This window comes from Paramisgurnus dabryanus, chromosome 21, assembly GCF_030506205.2.
Source record: "Paramisgurnus dabryanus chromosome 21, PD_genome_1.1, whole genome shotgun sequence".
Classification (NCBI taxonomy): Eukaryota; Metazoa; Chordata; class Actinopteri; order Cypriniformes; family Cobitidae; genus Paramisgurnus; species Paramisgurnus dabryanus.
In genome coordinates this window covers 10,418,591-10,443,169 of record NC_133357.1, presented here as the reverse complement: position 1 = coordinate 10,443,169, position 24,579 = coordinate 10,418,591, and the positions used below count along the sequence as shown (strand labels likewise).

The following is a 24,579-nucleotide window of genomic DNA, read 5'->3' as shown; positions in this document are numbered from 1 at the left end:
AATATGAGACAGTATGATACACGAGGGAGCAGGTGAGTCAGCGGGTGTGATACAGTGCAAGGAATACTTCCACTAAATAGGGTTTATTTTTGGGGGAACAGCTGGTAAAAATTGGGAATGGTAAAAAACTGTATTTAAAGTAAAAAAGAAATCTGACGATCCACCTGTTTCTTGACGTAAATGTGGGCGCCACCATCTTTGAGCTTTCCTGTTTATAACTTCCGGTTAGCCACTAAAGCTAATGGGTGTCTATTGCGAAGGACACAAGTGTGCCGTTTTGACTGGCTGTTTAATGTTGATTATGAAATCCAGGAAGATCGACATAATCTGTGCAGTTATGGGTTGCTATAATAGCGAATACAAACGCTGTAAATCTCTACAGAACATTTGTTTTAACTCCATACACAAGAACTGAATGTGTGGCGCACATGCGCTCATGATCTGTATTTACAAATCCATCCAGTAAAACCTTTCATAGAAACTGTCAGTAAACAATAAATACAATAATTATTAAAAAACAACTAATTATGCTGATAAAAATATGCTGATGTAGCGGATTTATTTATTCTGCTACTATATATTATTATTACAAAAATGCGATTACAGTACAGAGTTAATACTACATAATCTGCTTAGTTTATAATAGTTCGTAATGTGTTTGCACATACTTTTGTTATGTTTTAAATGAAAAAGCAAAAAAAGTAAGCAAATAATTTCATAAGCTCATTGTTCCACCTGTGTAAGAATCGATGTAATAATATTTTCATAAAATGAAAACAATTCTCAATACATGTAGTTTAATGTGTTTATTATGGCTTGTTAAAATAACTTACAACGTGTTAAATTATTGAATATATCTTCATATATCAAGCCACTTCTTAATTTCATCCTCACACTGGTTCATACATGGCAGGTGTTGTAAATATTAACTGTTTAAATCATGTTTTATGCGTGCTCCCACTACACTGTTTTCTACCGGCTGGCTATTGAACCGGAAGTCTCGCACCGGAAAGGAAATACGTCACATCACTTACTTCCGCGTTCGAGAAAAATGTGGATACTGTATAAATAATATTACACCAAGAATCAGTATTGATTTGTGAGGAAAAGAGATTTAGCCCCATTTAAAGCAATTCTTTAAGAAGGTGTCACATTCTATGGCAATAGATCAATGCGCAATCATTATTTTCATTATTTAAGTAAAAAATGCCAACAGTTCTGAATCCAGACACAGTAATAATTCAGAGTAAAAAAGGATGCTGGTATGGTGGGTGCTGGACTGTGTTCCCCGGGCAGTAAAGTTCTGTGTTATGTAACTGCAATGTGCTTTCTGCAGCTTCATACTCGGTGGTTCCTTCGCTAACTTAATAATAGGCACAAGTACTCGCAAAATAACTCACTTAGGTTCTCACAGAGATCAAAGATGGATAGATGTGGTTGTCTGCTGGGAACAACCGTGTTGGATTAAATTAATCTTGAATGGAGCTTATGGTGATAAAACTGCACAAAGGTAAAGCCATTAAAACGTAATGGAACTATCTTACGTAAGGATAAACGATTCCAAAAGTGCTCCTATTTCTCGCTTCAATTACTCCAGCCACAACACGGGATGTTGTGCTCTCCTTATTCTTTTCCCTGAAATACAGTTTGCTCGTCTTCCCGATTTGTAGCCTCTGGTGTCTCGTTTCCATCGGCCGGTACCGTACACAATTATTTCCCTTTTCAGTGGTACCAAAATAGTAAGCCATACAATTTTTTGGAACCCTTCCGCTAGCAGTACCAAAAGGGTGGAGCTAGATCCATCAGAAAGCATTAATTGGTTGGCATTAATTGCTACATTTTATCCTCTATGGCAGTGGTTCTCAAACTGGGGGCCGCTAGATGGTGCCAGTGGGGCCCCAGTTTTATGACATTTTATAAATGAATTTATTATATATCATATTATATTATATATTATATATCATGAATTGTGTGTAATTAAACCTAAAAAATAATAGGCCAACTAACCAACAGCATAATTTAATGTTTTGTTTAATTAAAATATTACATTTTGTCATAAATTTTCTTTCGGGGGCCGTGGAAGAATGCACTGTACACAAGGGGGGGGGGGGGGGGGCGGGCGCACGCTAAAAAAGTTTGAGAACCACTGCTCTATGGGACCCCTCTATGAAAAGGTAATATTAATGTAGTAGCGATCAATGCAATGTGTAGAAACTTACCGATCTATGTCTCATGACATCAGCTGGATGTAAAGTGTGACCTTTGACCTCGTTGAGCACAACCTGTCACTGCTGCTGAACTAATATTTGTAATGTCATTTAGGACTTCTGGGAAACAAGATGGTTGTCATTTTAATCACACTTGTGTTTCAACTAAACGCTAAGTCTATAAAAATCAATTATGAAAGACTATTGATTATTTTGTACTCTCATTTTTAATATCTTGGTAGCATATATTTATATTTGACATTTATGTAGAAAAATCTTTTTTAGCCTTCACTATTCCATATATGGAATGGTTTGATCAGGTGTCCAGTCACCATCTTCACTACATTGACATAAGATCTCCCATTTGCTTATTTTTGCATGTTTCTGTGACTCATCATAATGCACTTTTTGTGTTGTAAGCATGCTCAGTCAGTAGGTGATGTACTGATGGTTTGATGTCTATGTGTGTGGTAGTTCATCACCTGACTGATGTTTGTTTTGTATACACCTGCCATCTGTGTCCTGCAGGGTTGTGCTGATATGTGCCAAGAGATCCCTATGTGCTGCTTTCTCCGTATTGCCTTATGGAGAGAGTTATCACATCAGGTACAGAGCAACCACGGTCATTTCATATCATGTAGACCCATACACAAGAGATGGACAAATCAGCTGTTCATACAACTAAAGCTTAAAATGTCAAGAACCAAATGCAAGATTTGAATGGAAGAAAATGCATTTAAGTCTATTTCACAAAGCTGGATTGTCACTGGGCAAATGTTGTCAGTATAAGCTGTATATGTTGGCAGGTGTTTTATGTGTAATACAGTGCATTACTAGGTATGCATTTTTATCAGTATGTGTTGCCTGGCTTTGAACCCATGACCTTTTGCGCTGCTAACACAATGCTTATACATATGTCATCCAGCTTTGTGCAGAATTTGAGGAGAATTTGATGCTGTTATAACTAGTGATGCACCGATGTATCGGCCGCCGATATTTATCGGCCGATTTTTGATGAATTTGAAACCATCGGCATATCGGCAATAGCATGAGAAAAACAATCGGTATCGGCCTATTAATTAACTGCATAAAGAAATCCATTATATGTAAAAAAACGAGTTAATGTTGTTAATAAAATAAATGCTGAATAGCAAAAACCACCTTTGAAGGTTGTCATGCTGTCTTATTATATTTGTTTAAGCTTAATTTGTGTCTCTCTTATTATGTTGGTCAGTTGAATGTTAATTAGATCAAATCCATGTTCAGTAAAAATAATTTGATGCAGAAATAAACTAGCTAATAGACCAGCTGTATAGTATTGTATACAAGTATTTAATATCGGCATCGGTATCGGCCAGAAGTTGTCTGTTTAAATCGGTATCGGTATCGGCCCAAAAAAATCCTATCGGTGCATCCCTAGTTATAAGATTTTGGCATAGCAAGATGTCAGTGATTTGTCCACCTCTCATACATAAGCCAATCTCAACATTTCTATAAAGTATAACACATTTATTTTCTAGTGAAGTGTTTTGCCCATTTTTACAAGATGTAATATAAGTCTCAGGTGTGCCTTGAATGTGTCTGTGATGTACTTTCAGCTCAAATTTATTTGGGCAGGAGCATAACAGTGCTGTTTTCATGCCTGTACCTTTACATGGAAATGAGCTGCTGCTTTCAGTTAAAAATAGATCTAATTCTTGTGAATAAAGTCTGGCACAAAAGTATCTTTAGCTGCATTAGTGCATGAAAACAAACACATTTAGAAAATCTTTTGGGTGAAGTTGAAGGAACACTCCACTTTTTTTGAAAATAGGTTCATTTTCTAGCTCCACTAGTGTTAAACATTTGTTTTTTACCATTTTGCAATCCATTCAGCTGATCTCTGGGTCTGGCGGTACCACTTTTAGCATAGCTTAGCATAATCCATTGAATCTGATTAAACCATTTAGCATGGCGCTCAAAAATAACCAAAGAGTTTTGATATTTTTACTATTTAAAATTTACTCTTCTGTAGTTACATCGTGTATTAAGACCAACAGTAAATTAAAAGTTGTGATTTTCTAGGCTGATATGTCTAGGAACTATATTCTCATTCTGGCGTAATAATCAAGGATTTTGCTGCTGTGACATGGCTGCAGGAGGTGAAATGATATTTCCCAGTGCCCCGAAAATAGTCCCTCTGCTAAGTTACTAAGGGGACTATTTTCGGCTGCTGCGTAATATCATTGTGCCTCCTGCAGCCATGTCACAGCAGCAAAGTCCTTGATTATTACGCCAAAATGAGAATATAGTTCCTAGCCATATCTGCCTAGAAAATCGCAACTTTTAATTTTCTGTCGGCCTTAGTTTAGTACACAATGTAACTACAGAAGAGTCAAGTTTTAAATAGGAAAAATACTGAAACTCTTTAGTTATTTTTGGGCACAATGCTAAATGGTCTAATCAGATTCAATGGATTATGCTAAGCTATGCTAAAAGTGGCACCGCCAGACCCGGAGATCGGCTGAATGGATTCCAAAATGGTAAAAATCAAATGTTTAACTCTAGGGGAGCTGAAAAATTAGAATATTTTCAAAAAAAGTGAAGTGTCCCTTTAACCAGTCCGTCAGTGGCTGTGGCTTTTTTTGTGTGACTTCACATTAACAAGAGAATCAAAACAGCATTTCTAATGAGACTGCTTTGGTTTAATGGGGATTAATAAAGATGGAGTGGGTGGATTTTTTTCACACACTTTTGACACACATTTATGTCCAAACTCCTTGTAAAAGTGGATTTTGCATAAAATGGCCCCTTTAAACAGCCTGAAAACCACAAAATGTCAACTTCATTCCATGTGGTCTTCAAAAGTGCAGCAGTATCACACATAAATACCATCTTTGTCATTCAAAGAATTTTATAATTTGTTTACAGACAAGCCAGTCCACAGACAGCCAACTAAAACACGATGCTAGTTTATTAATAGACTGCTTTGGTGACTTTTGCATAATGCAAACAAGAAAACAAAAGAGTCTTTGTCAATATGCGAAAGGATAAGGCTGAATGTTATTAATTTACCTGCAGCAGTGACTTAAAACCAGAAGGCCAGAAACACAGACACTCATCTGGTGGGGGAGTTGATATGGTCCCAGGACTTGAGGGGGTGGAGGTGGACCTCGGAAAGGTAAGATAAGATCTCTGACAATGGAGGCATAACAATCTACTACCCTCAATGTTTGTTTGTTTGTGGTGGTGGTGGTGTATGTTATGTTGACAGTCTGGTTTTATAGTGTTGTTGAGCAACTGGGTCACTGGTTGTGTGTTTGCGCAATGTTTATATTTTGTTTGCTGATAGCCTTGTTGATAACTTTATGAAGAATCTTTACATTGCCAAAGCATAAGGATGTTACTTATACATATTTACACACACATATGTTTACAGACATAGACTTGTATCTCTCTGACTGACTGGTTGTTTGTGGGTTGCAGACTGTGTCATACGCTCGCTTCCTACTCCCAACAAATGCCTTGGTCCGGCAGAAGAGCAGTGGGCCACCTGACACCAGTACAGGTCAGACCCCCATGTCACGAAACCGACTCAACGCCCAAAAGAACTTCACACCCTCCCGAATCAACAGCGGTGTGGGCCAAGATACTGGTATGTAAGATGATCGCTGAATATTTAACACTTGTTGCATTGTTTACATTTAAATTGATTTATTTATGCATTCAAATATTTGATGGATGTATAATAGGTGCCGAGAGCATTCGGTTAATACATTATCTTATTTTTACTGTGACGACGTTTAGCAGGTTTTGCACCTGTGCTCTTTATATGTTTTGTCTATTGACAAGCCACTGTTAGTATACCTGTATGTTTAATGTTGTGTGTATCTCTTCATAGGTGTGGATGAGCTATCAGACTATGACCCAAACTTACTCAGTGACCCCCAGTGGCCTTGTGGGAAGCACAAGCGAGTCCTTATTTTCACGTCTTATGTTGTAAGCTCCTACTGTAGATTACTAACCTCATGAACATGCCTTAAAAACATCTGCTTTGCAACATAACATGATAGTGTTCATAAACTGCTTGGTACTCTTTGAACCCAATTTATGACTTGTATCAGGTCACATCAGCAGGTCATGTGATAAGCCTATTGGCTCATTATGGCTAAAGTCTAGAAGCATGACGTCTATCAGCTCCGCAATGCAACATATTTACATCTCCAGTGTGTTGTAGTCACCATAAAAAGCTGCATGCACATTTATGACAACAAAAGTCTCTTTATCTCCTACAGACGACGGTTATTGAGTATGTAAAACCATCTGACTTGAAGAAAGACATGAATGAGACATTCAAGGAGAAGTTTCCTCATATAAAACTGACTTTCAGCAAGATAAGAAGGTAAAGTTGCACTTTGGGACATACTGTATGCTACATTTGAACTGAAATTGTCCCTTCCTATTAAACAAATCATGATTCATTGCTATGAATCATTCAGTTTATTCCTCCCTAAGTCACGTTTCAATAGACACTTGAAAGGAGAATTCGATTTTTCACACATAATGTAATGTTATTTGTTTAAAGTAGCTTGCATTGGGTTTTATACTGTATGTGCTTTGTGTTTTGGAAATTGGCCTCAGTTTAGTATAACCTTTTTTTTTTCTTTTTTCCCGTGGCATTCAAAGTTTGAAAAGGGAGATGCGATCAGTAAGTGAGGAGTGTGGGCTCCAGCCGGTTACCATCGCGATGGCCTATGTTTACTTTGAGAAGCTAGTTCTGCAGGGGCGATTGAATAAACAAAACCGAAAGCTGGTGTCTGCCGCCTGCGTCTTACTGGCTGCCAAGATCAGCAGTGACCTTAAGAAACAAGATGTCAAACAACTAATGGATGTAAGTGGGTCATGTTTGATTTTCTGTTTTTTTATGTTTCTGGTTTGGATTGTATTACACAGGCTACAGTGTAAAAAAAAAAAAATGATAATGGTACTGCAAGGTTTTTTATAACATGTACAAGGGCAATATCATGGTGCTATTCAAATACCATAGTACAGTAAACACTTTGTCAGTTTTGTTACTGTCAAAATGTGTTACCAGGGTAGTTTGACGGTAACAAAATTGTTTTCATATTTTAAAGCCATTTGATGATAAAAATTATGTGACAGTATCACAGTAATTTTGCTAAATGTCACTGACCCGTAGAAATGCATATTCATTATTATATATTCATAACTACACATCCTATTATAGTTCTTCAAAAATCTTGACAAACTATATATTATTGGACAGTTTTCATATTTCAAAACCTTTTTGCACGAAAATGCAGTGACTGCAATGCATCAATTTGTGACAAAGAGTATGCCACAAACCATTGACACCTAGTGGCCGTTGTTGGTAAATAAATGAAGAGTTTGGTTCAAAACGTGATAAACGGCATTAAAAAAAAAAGAGTTCCCACCAAAATCAGTATTGTATCTGGTCTGTATTAAAAAATAAATTCTTCATTTTACGCAAAATCCAATATCCGCCATGTTATTCTGTCATCTTTTCTTCCAAAACGCGATAAACGCCAGTCCTCCTTCTCAGCAGAATGCAATAAATCCGCTCAACAAATCACAGCGCACCATTCCATGCATTGTAAACAACAATGTTGGCACTTTGAATAAACACAAAATCCTACTTTTCCTCATCTACTTTGTACTTCATGATCAACAAACAAACAAACAAACTAAATAAAACTAAACCTGTGGTGGTTTTCTGTGACGGGGCAGAAACGTAAGCCATCAAAATTGAATAATTTACACGAGAGGCATTCGGTAGACGGAAAAATGCCGGCTGTTGCTTGTTCTCCCGACAGCATCATGCTTCTGTCTTGCTAACACACCCCAGGGGATAAAACTTTCCATTATTTTTATAATAAATCTTTGAAAATCGAATTGTTTATGTTTTTATAACCTAAAGATGCTATGTGAAAGTTTGTAACAAAATAGTGGTTTTCATCTTGTTACTTTCTTGGTATAGAAAACACATTTTTAACAAAATTTGTCAAAATGGATTTATTGTGTTTTGAAACCAAACTCTTCAAATATATAAATATCAGTTTTTGTGATTTTTTTTTTTATCTTGAAATTTGGATCAAACTAGTTGAGACTTGTGACTTTATTTTTTTTAGCATTTTGGGAGTAAAACATTTTCTCATTTTATAGATTTTTAATATAAAATATATATACTTTACAACTGTATTTTTATTTATTAAAATAAACTGCTATAACTCTTTTTAATAGTTAATATAATCATTAAAAATATAATCATTAGAAAAAAACACAAAAACATAATGGGTTTTGTCCAGCAGTTATATAATTGCCCATACAGTATATAATGCTACTATCATAACATCATCAATGTACAGTACCATATTAGTACCAATGATCTGTTAGTATTCCATAACAAGTAATACATAAAGCTATCTATGCATATAATTTGAAAGATTATCCTTTAATGTAAAGAATGGTTTATTCACTTATTTTCTCTCTCCCTCCCCACTTGACCCTGATCAGAGATTGGAGGAGCGTTTTCGAATAAACCGCAGAGAGCTGATTTCTCTAGAGTTCACAGTTTTGGTCGCTTTGGAGATGGCACTTTACCTTCCAGACAGCAAGGTCATGCCCCACTATCGCAGACTGGTGCAGCAGTGCTAATCCGTCGAACAGATCCCAGATCAGTAGTTTTTTCATCACTCCCATTTTCACTTCCATAATGTAACTGATTTTATAAAGCTGTTTGTAGAATTGCTTACTTCAGACACTGGTTAAGTATTTTTTTTTCCCATATATTTTTATACAAGTACTTCATTTATCAAAGACATTTAAAAGCTTTATTTCTTAATGCATTGCCTTATTTATGCAATATTTTTATTGATGGACATTAATTTGAATTTAAATCATAATTTATGTTTACAGAAATAGATTTTTTCACATAAATTGCCAGGAGTGGTTTTGTACTGTGGTTTTCTTTTTGTTTTTGGGGTACGTGTAGCATTCCGATGCGCATCCAGTCAGACACTCTATGTTAGAGATGACATTTTATAGGCGCATTAATTGTGCTTCAATGGTAGTTTCGTTTTATTTAGAGTCATCTGACATTCACCAGATATACTTGGGTTTTGAAAGGGGAGTAGTATTTTTTGAGTAGACACTCCACAATAATTGATAGATTTGTGATGAATATAAAAACCATTACATTTGAATGTGTGTGTGTCACTTTAAGTAGTTTGTCAAATGTTTGCAGAACCTAAACTGTTTACTAGTTCCAGATATTTTTGAATGTCTTAAAATGGGATGTGGACATTTTTTAACTTTGTGACTATTACAGTGAAATCTGTATTTTAGGTTCCTGCTGTCCTATTTATTTAATTATTATATATGCAACATGAAGTAGTTTTTACAAATGATTTCACATCTATATTCAGCTGTTATGTGTTTGGTCACTGAGGACACATCACCTCTATGACCAAGTGAATCTGTTTTGTGATGTTCAGTGTTGAATATGACATAACCTTTATGAAACGTTTTGATTATTGCTCATAAATGTTGTCTTATCTTTATCTCCAAAGTTCGGCGACCCATTGGAAATGTTTATATACTGTAAGGGTGCCCTAAGTTTACTTTTCAAAATATGGACAGTATCACAGTATGAAACATTACCACAATTTCACTATGCAACATTATTTATTTATTTTATACATCTGGTTTCAGCATTCAGTCCTAGAGAAGCTACAGTTTGTAATAAAGCGATAAGATACGAGAGGTTTTGGCACATTAAAACTGAATAATTTATGTCAAGTGTGTCTTTATAGCAAATCCACTCAGAATTCAAGGTATTGTTTTTTTTCATAATTATTGAACATTTGAATATAAAGTAAAGCACATGGCCACCATCTAGTGGTGGCCGTTTTACTGTGAAGGCTCTGAGAGAGAGCAATAGATCTGGAGAATTATGGGTAATCGTACTTCTCTAATTTTTTTTTAAGTGTAAATTCACTGTTTACTGAATGAAGTGCCTTTTTATTACATTTCTCAGAGTCTTGCTGCCATACTACTTTTACATATCCCACCACGTTAATAATTTTAATAGCAAGCATGTGGGTTTAAGAAGCCCACTCCTGTGATACTGTCATGAACGTTTTCTGTGGATCTAGAATGGTACAAACACTGTGAGGGCATCCTGTGACATTCGGCATGAGAATACTGTGTTTATTGTGAGTGTTCGTGCCTATAAATTCCTTCCAAAAGTTTATTTTTAAAATGATGACATAACTATTTTAAAAAGTATGTCAAAGATTGAAATGTTAGTTTGTACTGTTCACTGTTTTGTGCTGTGTAGATGCTGTGGTTTTGTCTTTTCCATTGAAATACATTTATAAAAATGTTTTTGATTATTTATATTGTCTGTGAAATTTGTATTAGGGTCATTCTACTGAAACGTCCACTTTTGGTATGTCAAGATGCCTTAAAATTGATTTCTTTTTCTAACATTTAAACTTAGACCAGTGGTTCTCAAACTTTTTCCGCATGCGGCCCCCCATGTGTACGGTGCATTCCTTCGCGGCCCCCCCCAAAGATAATTTATGACACAAACTGTTCTGAAATTTAACGTTTTAATTAAACAAAACATATTAAGTTATACAAAGTAGTGCTGTTGGTTAGTAGCCTTATTTTTTTAGGTTTAATTACACAGAATTCATGATAAATGAATGTATTTTATAAAATGTCATAAAACTGTGGCCCCCTGGCACCTTCTTGCGGCCCCCCTGGGGGCCCCGGACTCCAGTTTGAGAACCACTGACTTAGACCACATTATTAGATTACTCTTTGACTTTATGAGTACACATAAATGACAGCTTAATGATTAATTTTTTGTGTTCATGTACTTAAAGACTGCATACACCATTTTTTTTGTCAGTGGGGTTACCTTACTTCTTTAGCAATATTAAAGGTGTTTATTAAATATTATTTATAATTTTTTCAGCTTTAAAGCTTAAAGCAACACCAAAGAGTTTTGGCTCTTTGCTCCCCCTACAGGTTAGAAGCGTAATTGTCCATTACCCACTGTCATAAATACTGAGGCATAGCTGGCTCTGATTGGATTGTAGGTCTGCCGTAAAGCAAGTTTTTGTAGTATTCACTCGGACTACAGGACCACTACCCGACGTTTGGAAACTTCTTTAGTGCGGTTTTGGCCGATAGAGGGCTGCAAAGCGAATGTGAAAGTGCTGTTCACCCTGTTTAGAGTGGATGAACGACTGAAACTGTTTTGGAAGCGTTATTTTAAGGTAAAAAAAACTCTTTGGTGTTGCTTTAATTCGTAAGTGTAGCAGAATTCAATGTATTTAAAATTATCATCATGTCACATGTGAAAGATTTTATTTAATGTAAAAAAAAAACACAGTAGTGACACAAAAAAATCATGTGTGTTACTGATCTTTACTGGTGTTACCCATAAGGAAGGGTGACAATTGACATGAAAACGGCATTTTACAAAATTGCTGCTGCAAAGTATCAAACCACATGTTGTCAATAATTGTATACTCCCTAAATTAAGTAGTTTAATCCATTTGTATTCTAGTTTTTTGCAATTCCCAAACAATAAAGAAGGTCATACCAGTGAAATCATGAGATAAATGAGAAGATTTCTGATAACTGAAAAGAGACAGTGGACTTACCATGGGCTTCTCTTCATAGATCTCCAGGAAATTGAAAGAAGGAAGTCAAGTGATGTCATCAGTGTGATTTTTAGTTAAAAATTAGAGCTTTTTGTTAAACGGTAACACAAATAACACAACTCCAGGGGACCACTACTTTCATTATATATTTTGTAATATTTATTTAGCATTTTGTTTTTTAATGTAATTTACATCATATATTTGATAGTTATGGACACATATAGAAGAAAAAACTGTCTTTGATCCCAAAATAAAGCATTTTCCCTCTGTACGTGACTGTGGGAACGAGCACTTCTGTGGTGCTTGGAATTCTAATTAATTAATAAAAATCAAATATTGCTACATTGATGGCTTAAGAAGGTGTAATTGTTCAAATAACATATTGTTTCATTTTAAAATATAAAAAATTGTAACCCTGAAGTGTTTTTCAAGTGTAATATTTCTGTAAAGGCTAGGGACAGAAAACTTGACATTTCCGTAGAATGACCCATTATAAAAAAAAGAAAAATCACACCAAAAGTCTCCATAGGGAAAGACTTCCAGTACTCTTTAACTCTAGATCAGTGTGTAATTTACACTCAAGTCCCCTATATTTCTCATCTTGATATGACTTCCTTTAACTTTCCACGTCCTTCGTAAACACAATCACATCTACAATATTCAAGAAAAAAAACATCAAGCCTATTTTAAGTATTGTTTATTATTTCAATCTTACATAAATAACATGAACATGGTTAGAGAAGGTGCCCAAAATACACCTCCACAGACAAGAATTAGCCTTTATAATCACTAATAAAACGCAGACAAAAAGCTTTTCTGTTTTGTATTTAATTAGATCCACTTTATCATTGTCACTGACTTTAATAAAGATCAGTTCACATTTAGATTAATGCACAACAATATGTAATTCACAAACTTTCTCACCATCTTACATATAAACTTCTTTTAAATGCTTTGTCAAAAATTCTGATCTGATGTTCGTCAATTCCTTTATATTTTATGAATTGATTCAGTGAGGTCTCGCATGTATCATTAATAATATTGCTAATTGATGAAAGAGCAGAATCATAAGACAGATTCATAAGTGCATTGGTGTCATGAATTGTGGTGATCTATACAAATGTAGTAAAAAGTCACAATGCATCATATTCAATTACGTAAAGCCAGCCTATATCTATGAAGTGAGTTTCACAATGGCGACAATTCCTAATGGGAACACAGACGGACATTTCTGAGTATATGTTTGCTTTACATGGATCTATTAAATGTGACTAGGTTTACTCATGTAAATGTGACACCAACAACAAAGACTGCACAATATCATGAAGTAACTGCAGATGTGTGTAATGTTTTTTTTTTTATAATGACCAATGAAGCTATTAAGTTAACAGCTGGTGAAGAAAAATGTTTAAATATTTCTAGAAAATTAAGCATTAATAATAAGATTAGCTTGTTTAGACATGCCACAATATATTGTATAAAATAATTTGAAGCTAACTAAGCTATATAAAGTATGACATGGCCCAAAGCTTGGCTTTTGGAATTGTATGCACTACATGAAACACTACTTAGTAAAGTTAAATACTCTTGTGCTACACAATAGATGATGATCAATAAACATTTCTAATAAGATAATGTTATTTCTTACTGCATTCATCCCAAATATCTGATGCAAACATACTAACATGCTTTACACCTTTGCCCAAAGTATTTTACATAAACAGTGGCGCTCATTGACACAATACAATTCACAGACAGACAGACATCCTTTGCATAGCTTCTGAGATTTGTGTGTGTTTAAAATCACAGTATCATTTAAAGTTTTGAAACAAAAGACAAAGATGTCTTTGCAATTCACTGAGGTCAACTCTTGTCTTCGATTAGCATGTTTGAAGAAGAAAAACAACAACGCATGTACTGTACTAAACTGAGCATTTTTGGTATGCATGTATATATATGAGGACTAAGCTAAACCACCCTGATATGTGTGAGTAGTTAGTTTAGAAACAAAAGTAAAGGATTAGCACCCATCTCTGTTTCATTCAATTACACTTCCTGATAAGTTATATGGCTTTAGTTTCTACAAGTCGCTTTGGCAACCATAAACAAAATAAAATGTTGGTGTCAGGTTGTATTAGAAAGTTATTTCTAGAATAAAAAACATCTATTTTTAAACCAAGTAAACATTTTTTCATAAGCAGCTTTAATTTTTGCTTGTCGAAAAACTAAAATATTTTCAATGAGTGAGGAATGAGAATTTTTGTTTTTATAAACTCACCATAAAGATGAGAGCCGTATTAATGAGACGTTATAGTTATAGATGGGATGACTAAGAAAACCTGCTCAATTTCCTTATTAGGTACTTAAAATCACCTGCTGATTGGCAGATTATCATATATGACATATGTGCACATCCTGCCTACCATAACAGAGGTCACATTACAAAAAAATTATATAATCGAGATGAGTTTAATTAGTGCTGGGCAAAGATTAAATGCAATTAATCACATACAAAATAAAAGTGATTTTTGGCATAATATACAAGTTTGTGCTGTGTATAAATATTATGTTTTTTTTATTTTATTTATATAGAATATATAAAATATAAATAAATATATAAACACATGTAAATGGTTCTTAAATGCATACATGAATGTGTGTGTATTTATATATACATAATGATTACACACAGCACACACTCATATATTATGCCCAAAATCACTTTTATTTTGTATGCGATTAATCGCGATTAATCTTTGCCCGGCACTATCTGACCAAAAACACAATGATAATCTCCTAATATGTCTTGAGCAGCTTTGCAGTTCAACAATCAGACAGAATTTGATACAGGCGGCACTGCAGCGCTTGTACCAATAAAATAAACACCTGAGTGTAACTAGGCAAGAGACGCACGGAAAGGTAAGTACTTATGCATATAAACTAACAACTAAAATTATCTACATACATATTGAGGTTTGCACGTAATAGCTGTAACGTAAATTGAAATGAAAAAACAAACATGAATTACTTCGTAAGGCATTCCCTACTTTTTGCAATAAATAAATACATTTTCACGAACACCGAATTTACATTCTAGTGGACAGTAAAAGTGTGGAGAGGCTTTGTCCGATAAACATTAGTTTGAATCTCTCGTTCCGCCAAACAAAAAGATAAAATGTGAAATATGAAGGGAGCTTATAAGAGAGAGAGAGGAAATGATATGGGTCAAGTGCTCCAACCAAATCAGTAGATGTCTGGAAGATCAGAGTACCTCCTGTCAAAGTAACCACCCTTGTAGATCCAGTCTGCAGCTCCGGTATAAGGATTATTGCCTTGCTGAAACCATCTGAAATAAGTCAAGACAGTTGAAGTGTTACAGTTGGGTAATATTTTTGTCGTCTTGTTCAGGTTGTCAATTCAGAAGGAAAGTTTGCCTGTGTTTTCAGAGGGGACGTGACTGCTCTGATGACGTATGATGTCTGTGTGAACAGGGTGCGCAGTGGCATGCAAAAAAACGTTCACAGAAGAGGAGCAAAAATTGCATGCATCTAATTATTGCGTTCGGTCTGAGTTCAATGATTTGTTGAACATTTTTTGGTCCTTCACCTTTCACAGATGACACGTATTTATACAAATATGCTATTAGGCTGTGAGGAGACTTTCAACCAGCATAACTAAAAAATTTTCTGGATCAAATCAGATACCCTGCCTTTAATTTGATGTGAACGTGAGCAGTGTGATTGATCTCCGAAGAATAGTCTCACATGTTTACAGAATAGGAAAAAAATACTTTTTAGGCTTTGTTAATAAAAGAGATCACCTTGTGGACCACTCTTCTTCATCTTTAGCACGTTCTCTTCTGGCAGCTCTCTGCTTCTCCTCCAGTCTCTCCTTCTCTTGACTTGCAGTGTCTGAAATAAAGTCCCAATGAGATCAAAACTGACAATTTAAATTTTTTAATGTAACATTGCAGTGTTTTTTTTTTTTTCAAAAAAAATTCTGTGTGGGGTCATTATTTTTTTAAATTCATGTGCCCTCATGAATTTCAATCAAAATCTTCTGTCCTCTAGTGGCGATCATGTTATGATGACATCAATTAGATGGCTTGGGCGGGAGCATCCATTAACTCCGCCCGCTCCAAAGTGTCAGTCTGCTGCCAGTTGTATTTCTGAATAAAATGCCTACTTTTCTATATCCAATCAAAGCACATTGGAAAACCCAAGCTACACCCACTATTTCACGCAGAAATACGTCACAACTAGGGGTGCACCGATGTATCGGGCGATGATGCTTGCTATGCTTCTCAATGAATTACAGTGAAATGCCGCTTCATCCAAAAGCCAGAGGGTGCACTCGTGCAGAAATGCAATATGCGCTGCAGACGAAGATCCATACACACGCAGCTATGATGCGCAGCTCCAGGAAATAAGTCGATTAGTCGATGGTGACTTCCAGTTCACTGGGACTTCAAAAAACAGGTTCTAGATTGTAACATCAAGTACTTTATAGGGGTCTGTGTGTCAAAGAGAAAGCAAGATCTTCTCCATACCTATATCACCATTCTCCATAGCTCTGATGTCCGGTCGCAGACGACAGTCTGTTGGCGCTATGACTCCAGCCATGCCGGGCTCCAGCTCATTTAGTGCCATGGCAAAGTTGGTAAAATTATACATCTAGGGAGAATCAATAAAGTTAGAAACACCCAGTGTTTGCATGTGCAGCAATAAAAGAAGATTTGGTTTAGGAACCTGTGTGGAGTTTGGAGGTCGAGGAGCAATTCTCCACAGTAATGTGCTGCCTGGGATCATAGCGACCGTCTCCTGGATATCTGGCATCTCATCTGCATCATCACCGCCTGTACTTTGCTCCTAATTAGAGACGGATCTGACATTAAAACTATTAAACAACACAAAGCAAGAGTAAAGAAAGGCACAGTACTACAACTATTTCAAAAAGTAAATTCCTTCCCATCTTCTAAAAGGCTCTGAATGGATGAAGACCATTGTGGAAGTCTTTTGGAGGTTAGACTACCGTGTGAAAACAGAACAGAAAATACATTTTGGCTTTACAGTCAGAGTTGAAAACAGGTTTTTTACCTGCTTATGTTTCCTAGAATCTCCTCCACTTTTCTTCTCTGCTTTCTTATTGGCTTCATACACTTTTGGGTCAATGCTGTACATGCACTCAGTCCACTTCCCGTAGATAACCAGACGCTTCTTTTTACTGAAATTCATTCGTACAAAATGCAAACATTAAATCCAGAACAGCCAACTGCTTTAAGGACAAATATTAATAAGAAAACAAATACAGAATCTACCATTTATTTTAAAGGTCCAGTTTTTCCTGATACCATTTTTCAAACTTTAGTTAGTGTGTAATGTTGCTGTTAGAGCATAAATAATAGAACAAAATTATAAAGCTCAAAGTTCAATGCCAGGCCCTATATTTTCTTTAACAGAATTACCCTTTCAAAGCAAACGGCCGGTTTGGACTACAGCCCCCTACTTCCTGGTTGGATGACGTCAATATAAGAGTTTCCGGCTAAGCTCCGCCCACAGGAATATGTCAGTCGCCAGCTTAGCTCAAACGGCACTGCTAAGCTAAGCTGCTGTCGAATCACAACACACTAAACAAGCTACACAATCAGAACTCATTACATATTTCTAAAGGAGGGACTTCATAGATCAAGGAAGATAAAAAAGCCCGTTTTTTGGACAGTGAAAACAGCGCTATACAGATAAATAAATTGTGTGATAAAAAATTTCAGCCTGATCTCACAAGAACTCGTACATATTTTACAAGTTGGCTAATTCTTATTAATTCATATGAGGTTAATCGTGCAAAAACGTACGATTCTCATAAAAAGAAGAACAACAACAAAACCGAAACCCTAACCCCGCACCTAACCCCAACATCACAGGGGTCAAGGCAAATCGTACAAAAACTTACAAATGTGGTCATATGAATTGATACTAATTAGCCAACTCGTAAAATATCTACAAATTCTCGTGAGGTATAGCGTTGTTGTTTTTTTACACACACGAAACATGAACACCCGTTATATTGCGCACTACAAACACAATCACAGCATCAAAAACACAGGAAAAACTGGGACCTTTAAAGTCTGTATAATGCTTTATTAAATATGTGTTCTGAGTTTGCGACACCACAGAAAAATGTGGGGGTCAGTCGGTGGCTTTGTTTGTGTGACATCACATTAACAAGAGTATCAAAACAGCATGTCTAATGAGACATAATGCTTTGTTTTAATGGGGATTAAAAAAGGAGAGGGTGGATTATGTGGTTGTTGTGTTCACACACTGCCAACACACTTTCTTGTCCTTACAAAAGTGGATTTTGCATAATATGTCCCTTTTAAATTACATTTAAAAAGCATTCAATGAGAAGAGAGACATAAGCAGTAGATATGAAGCATAAACTCAACAGACTGTGAGCCAGATATACCCGATGACATCTGACACGAGTGACTGCTCACCTCTTGTCCTGGATATGTCCCTCTACTCTGTGTAGCTCCTTGCCAAACATGCCGCATGGCTTAAAATTCAGCACACACTTATCCCCAGTGCTAAAACCAATAGAGAGAAGACAGAACAGTTCATTGACTGAACAATGATCCACAATGATTAATTGTTTGCTGTTACTTAACTTAGCTAAACTGTCGTAATCTTATTATTGTTACAATTTTGAACATGACCTTACTCAATCAATATTAAAGATATCAAGATTATGTTTCACAAAATTATTTTTATGCAAGTAGGATGATTTTATGTAGAAAACAATAAATTACAAAAAATGACTTTAAAAGGTACACTTCACCCATTTGCATTAAGCTTTGTATAGTTAGAACCCCAGTCATGTTTTTAAATGGTCGTACATCATTTACTCAGTTGCCGATGAGACAGGAGAAATACAGATTTCAGTGTTGCACTTCCTTCTTTCAATGATGTAAAAATCATCATTTTGCATCATTGAAAGAAGGAAGTCCAATATATTTGTTGAGGGGGTGAGACTACAAACACCCTTTTTCTCTGTCAAATAGGCACAAAATTCTAAATGTATGTTAAACTTTGTCTACAAATATGACACACTTTCAATAAAGATTAAGGTTTCTACGGGTGAAAAAATACGGGTCAAAAATACAGAAACACTCCTACTGACTACTATTTACACAATTTGGCATAAACCAATAGATGAAGGCACGCAATACCTGTGGTTAACTATCTCCACTGTTCCATACTGCTCGATCCACAGTTTACCCAGTATAACATTATGCACACAGCACATAGGATTTGTCCACGTGTATGCTTCTTTGTGCCTGGGGAGAAACAGGTGCCAGTCATAATTATTTTCTATAAAGCCCAGAACTGATCACAGCATTTTAAAGTGATTTCACTATATACAGTATAACTTACTTGGACAGTTCGAGGGTCATAGTGCCTTTCGGCTCCGCCTCCACACTTTTCCCCCAGAATTTCAGTTTAGGGTAGATAGAGCCATGAAACGAGAAGTCCTGATTCAGTGACTCCGCATAGAAGGCACTGATTGGTGGATGGTGGCTGACCTGTTCTGAGATCATTCGGTAACCTACATCCTCTCTGAACACAAATAAAACATGAGCTACATGTGTATGGAAAAGACCAGTAGATATGCAACAGCAGATGAATGTACAGCGAGTCTACCTCGTGAGCTCGTAAGTCTCTCCTAACAAAGGGTTAAAAGGTTTCCCAGTTCTGTCCCATTGCGATGCAACAGCAGAAACGGCGAACGCGGCAACGAGCTGAAAAATTAGCCGCCAAGGTCTAATAAACATCTCAGACATCACAATGAATTTTATACACATGTGATAAATGAGGGACTAACCTGCATACGCTCAATAGAGTCCGAATGTGTACAAGCTTTATGGATGAGGTATGTATGTTCCATGTATTCTGTAATTCTTTGCAAGAAGCTCAGCGGTTCGTTGAAAACAATAGGCATTGTTATCTTCGACAGCTCCTAATGCATTGCCAAAGAAAAGATAACGGTTTGGAAAATGTTCAGGGCGATAGCACGATGGTCGGTTCTCAGCTTAAGGTTAAGAAAGAATCAACGCAGATGCTCACCATTCCAATGCATTTCTTCAGAAATCCCCATATACTGAAGTCATTTCTAGAGTACATGGGCGCTGGGAGAGTAGTTCTGAATGCACAGATACACACATATAAATACATTACATTAAGATTTGGTTTCCGGCTGCTGGATATTATTTCATGTTGATATTATTTCGACAGCTTACCGTCTCTCCCAAACTCCATTCTCAGACGGCACTTTGCCGTTTACCGTATGCTTGACGCAGGCATCTTTAAAGCTGACTTCACACGAGTCGTCCGATTCCAAACCTGAGACAGGAAAAAAGTTTAGCTCGATAATGAAGTATAAATGTGCAAACCTACATACTTTCAGAATCTCATTGTGTTCTTCACCTGTCTCAGCATCATAGAACTCTTCCTCGCTGTTCATGATGGAGTCACTGCTGTTGATGTCAATCAGAAGGCATCGTTCATCAGCCTAAATGTGATCTATAAATCAAACCCGAGAATCACAAAGCGTTTAAGTTTATGTGGAATAGATGTTTACATGCAAGTCAAAGCCTCACAATTACCTTTATTAAAATGGTGAATAAAAAGTCAATTAAAAGACAGGGTTTTCCTGCCTGTTTGATAGCTGCACAACATGCCAGCTAATTGGAAAGCTTTAACTTCTGTCAGAGCTTCTGTTGCAAAGTCATATCAGACTTGTACCGATATTGGCAGTACCGTCTGCATTTTATTTTTTACCCCAAAAAACATACACCTAGACCTAGTATCTGATAAATAAAGAGTTTTAAGGCATGCAAAGTTTGCAAACATCCCAACTCATAAAAGCAAATAATTAATGTAACCTGAAACACACTGGACATTAAAGCGACATTCCACTTTTTTTTGAAAATAGGCACATTTTCCAGCTCCCCTAGAGTTAAACATTTGATTTGATACCGTTTTGGAATCCATTCAGCCAATCTCTGGGTCTGGCGGTACCACTTTTAGCATAGCTTAGCATAATCCATTGAATTTGATTAGACCTAGGGTGGCCATTCGTGCCAGTTCCGCCGGACACGTCCCAAACACGTTTTCGAGTTCGTTCTCCGTAAGTCGCGTTGCTCGACCGCATACGTCATCGAGGTTCTCACATTTCAGTTAAAATACATTAGAAAATTAAGATTTATTTCTTTTAAGACATACAATCATTGTAGTTTCATTCTTACCTTGAAATGTAACGGCTGCTTTTCTGAAATTAAACCCGAAATATTAAACCTTGATGACGTATGCGGTCCACCAACGCGACTTCCGGAGAACGAACACGAAAACATGTTCGGGACGTTTCCGGCGGACCTGGCACGAATGGCCACCCTAATTAGACCATTAGCATCGCGCTCAAAAATAACCAAAGAGTTTCGATATTTTTCCTATTTATGACTCTTTTGTAGTTACATCGTGTACTAAGACCGACGGAAAATTTAAAGTTGCGATTTTTCTAGGCAGATAAGGCTAGGAACTATACTCTCATTCCAGCGTAATAATCAAGGACTTTACTGCTGTACTATGGCTACAGCAGGCAAAATGATATTACGCAGCGCCTGAAAGTAGTCCCCTTGGTAACTTTCAATAGCAGGGGACTATTTTTGGGCACTGCGTAATATCATTGCACCTCCTGCAGCCATGTTACAGCAGCAAAGTCCTTGATTATTATGCCAGAATGAGAGTATAGTTCCTAGCCATATCGGCTGAGAAAAATCGCAACTTTTAATTTTCTGTTGGTCTTAGTACACGATGTAACTACAGAAGAGTCAAGTTTTAAATAGGAAAAATATCAAAACTCTTTGGTTATTTTTGAGCACGATGCTAATGGTCTAATCAGATTCAATGGATTATGCTAAGCTATGCTAAAAATGTTAGCGCCAGACCCGGAGATCGACTGAATGGATTCCAAAACTGTGAAAATCAAATGTTTAACTCTAGGTAAACTGGAAAATGAGCAAATTTTCAAAAAAAAGTGGAGTGTCCCTTTAATGTTGACTCTTCTTCTTTTCTCTTAGAAAGAACAAATCCAACCACATGTTTTAAACAGCTGTGCTTGGCAAAACCATCTGATGAAAGTGGCGGATCAAGCTAATCCTTTAATGGCCAATGGAGGCTCATAGCAGAGAGAGAGAGAGAGTTGGTGTCAGCAATCAAATGTCATTACAGCAACCAAATGTAGAGTTTCATAATGTCCACCTCATTACAGTAAAAATACCATACAGGAATTATACGGTAGCACAGGGAAACAGGAATGCAAGGGGCTGAAAGGGAAAATTATTAAAACGCCGGATCACATCTTAGGATCTTATTTTGATGTAAAACACCAAATGCAAAGCAGTTTTAAAAAACCTATTGACAGTATAACAGAGGACAGCTTCATGCAAATTATTTGGAACTAGTAAAGGCAAAGCACACACTTACTGTAACAAGGTGACAGCTATCACACATTCAAATAGCCCATGTGGTAAACAGACCTCTGAGGACGTTTTGGCCGACTGAGCAGCACGTGGCCAAGCGGTTTTATAACCACACAGAGTAAAGGTACAGCTCAGTAGAGGAGTGTAAAGGTGAATGTTCCTGACTTGGGATCAGAAAATGGATAAACCGTTGATTTGAAAGCAAAGGAGCCAAAGTAAACTGTCTACTTTGCCTGCTGTGGTCTTAATATGACTCTAAATACAGTCAATTTTAAATAAATACAGTCATTACCAAGTAATTACCAACATGTATGAGAAAGAAACTCTTAGACATACAAACTGACATATCACAACAACATACTGTAGATATAAAAATAATAGCTTTCTCATCGTCAAACTAATCTTTGCCAAATAATCCTGTTTAAAAAAAGACTACATCAGAGTATCAGCTATTCAGACAATTTTTTTCAAAGCAACTTAAAGAACATTACAAGGTAATGTTACATACAAAGATAAAAATTAGAGGTGTATGGTATCCATAAAAAGGTAAAACTAGTCTAACAACTCACTGGGAGGTGATACCTTACCTACTGTTACTATGACAACCAAGAGGCTCGGACATAAATGAAGTTCCTGACTACACAAAAGTGATGCCTGGATAAACTCAGATTATTTAGTAACGGTTGCAATGACTTATTTCAGATAAGATGAGCTTGCATTACTGCTAACAGATGAATGAGTCTTTCTCTCTCTCTCTCTCTCCATCACCCACACACAGGTGTACAAAGTGCAAAATCAACACAAGGGGTCCATTTTTAGTTTATCCAGGTATACATAAAAAGTTATAAAATATCACTATTACTTCATGTAGATCACAGTGTTTATTTCCCCAAATGTACTGATCAAACAAACAGGACAACTAACGTTATCTGAATACAACCATACACACACCATAAACACAATCTGGTGCACTGTAACAGCCTAACGTTAGCCAACAGATAAGTGATACGTGCACGAGTGCGATGACATTCAAGTTATGCCCTGTTAAATATACAAACAAATACTGATACTATGAATAACTTGACTCGCTCGGCATCTTTAATTCAGCTCAAATGTGGACGGTATTATTTTGCCCGAGCTGTTTTGACCTGCGTTAGCCGCTAGCAATCCCAACAAGCGGTCAATAACAAACACAATATTACTCAACAACCCGTTTGATGCCATTAACCACAACACCACGCTACAGAAATCACGCTATTTAACCGCGATCGCGCGTGACGGACTGAATAACTAGCGTGTGTCACGTTACCTTTGAATAACGTAAAGCTGCTCCTTTCTTTGGTGGGACAGACAACAAGCGCCCAGTTTGGGAAGGCTGACATGGGGGCGGGGACATTTCGCCAGTTCGGAATGACAGATGGGATTGGAGGGCTGTGATGGGACACAAAACGTAAAGGGGCGGGATGAAAGATGATTGGCAGATAAAGTAGCTAATTGAAAAATAATAGCCCTCTGCAAACGCACGATATTAACCTCTAGAAAAGGCGGGGCTACATTAAAATTATGTATAAAGGTCGGTACCAAAAAGGCAGGCATGAAGGTTATTTATAATCTAACGAAATATAAAGGCTTGGTAGTTGCGTTTTATTCTTTTTTTGTCTTGAATATGTAGGTTAGTTATATTAGAAATAATGACTGTTTGAAGGCTTTATAGCCACTCTGAAGCTAAATAAGTTTTATGAATGCAAAGTAAAATTCTATAATTTAGCAAAAATTAGTTAATTTAGCTGTTTTACATCTTAATGTCGTTTTTGACAAAAGATAAAATATTATAGCCACTAGATGGCGGAAGATACTTTAAATTCCTTGGGTTCTGTGAGTGTTTTCTTTTTCATGAACCCAATTCATTTATCTATTTAATAGATCAAATTAAAGTAGTTTCAATGAATATTTAACTCTAATAGATTTCATATAAAAACACACCTCACAAACACTTAAACAAACACTGGACAAATTTAAAAGGGAGTTAGACGCAGGGATAATCTGGACAAAACGCGGAGCTATCGTAATTGTTTGTATTATTTCCAGTATTTCCATGTTTATGCTAATTCTGAGAGAGGGAGAGAGAGAGAGAGAG

General features: G+C 36.4%; 2 protein-coding genes across 5 annotated transcripts in view; one reads left to right on the top strand and one right to left on the bottom strand.

Moving 5' to 3' along the window:
• cables2a (Cdk5 and Abl enzyme substrate 2a) overlaps window positions 1–10,621 on the top strand; it is a 13,020-nt gene extending 2,399 nt beyond the window's left edge. Inside the window, exons 3-10 of one of the 3 annotated variants that reach the window (XM_065285500.2) lie at window positions 1–32; window positions 2,736–2,813; window positions 5,271–5,367; window positions 5,673–5,841; window positions 6,088–6,185; window positions 6,482–6,588; window positions 6,873–7,077; window positions 8,742–10,621. In XM_065285500.2, coding sequence (XP_065141572.1) covers window positions 1–32; window positions 2,736–2,813; window positions 5,271–5,367; window positions 5,673–5,841; window positions 6,088–6,185; window positions 6,482–6,588; window positions 6,873–7,077; window positions 8,742–8,882 — 927 coding nt within the window. In that variant the 3' untranslated portion in view covers window positions 8,883–10,621. Of the gene's footprint in view, window positions 33–2,735; window positions 2,814–5,267; window positions 5,368–5,672; window positions 5,842–6,087; window positions 6,186–6,481; window positions 6,589–6,872; window positions 7,078–8,741 lie in introns of all 3 variants that reach the window. The other 2 variants (XM_065285499.2, XM_065285501.2) reach the window with 2 other exon arrangements.
• Window positions 10,622–13,312: 2,691 nt separating this feature from the next.
• On the bottom strand, window positions 13,313–23,841 carry osbpl2a (oxysterol binding protein-like 2a). Of its 2 annotated transcripts, XM_065285498.2 has the most exons (15): window positions 23,752–23,828; window positions 22,447–22,606; window positions 20,389–20,484; window positions 20,202–20,304; window positions 20,029–20,104; window positions 19,787–19,921; window positions 19,606–19,703; window positions 19,339–19,521; window positions 19,134–19,241; window positions 18,402–18,491; window positions 17,002–17,128; window positions 16,654–16,773; window positions 16,455–16,578; window positions 15,726–15,816; window positions 13,313–15,251 (listed from the first exon to the last, which is right to left on the bottom strand). In XM_065285498.2, exons 3-15 carry the CDS (start codon window positions 20,423–20,425, stop codon window positions 15,149–15,151), a joined length of 1,395 nt encoding a protein of 464 aa, XP_065141570.1. In that variant the 5' UTR covers window positions 20,426–20,484; window positions 22,447–22,606; window positions 23,752–23,828; the 3' UTR covers window positions 13,313–15,148. The 2 variants fall into 2 exon arrangements, with proteins under 2 accessions (XP_065141570.1, XP_065141569.1); XM_065285497.2 differs by lacking the exon at window positions 22,447–22,606 and having other exon boundaries at window positions 23,752–23,841.
• Between the last annotated feature and the right edge of the window lie 738 nt (window positions 23,842–24,579).

Excerpts from the sequence above, each read along its gene's own strand:
- osbpl2a (XM_065285497.2), bottom strand. The coding sequence starts at position 20,425 with ATGAACAGCGAGGAAGAGTTCTATGATGCTGAGACAG. Across the intron at positions 19,522-19,605 it reads GAGACTTACGAGCTCACGAG|AGAGGATGTAGGTTACCGAA; the intron begins GTAGACTCGCTG and ends ATTTGTGTTCAG. Across the intron at positions 15,817-16,454 it reads TATGGAGAATGGTGATATAG|ACACTGCAAGTCAAGAGAAG; the intron begins GTATGGAGAAGA and ends ACTTTATTTCAG.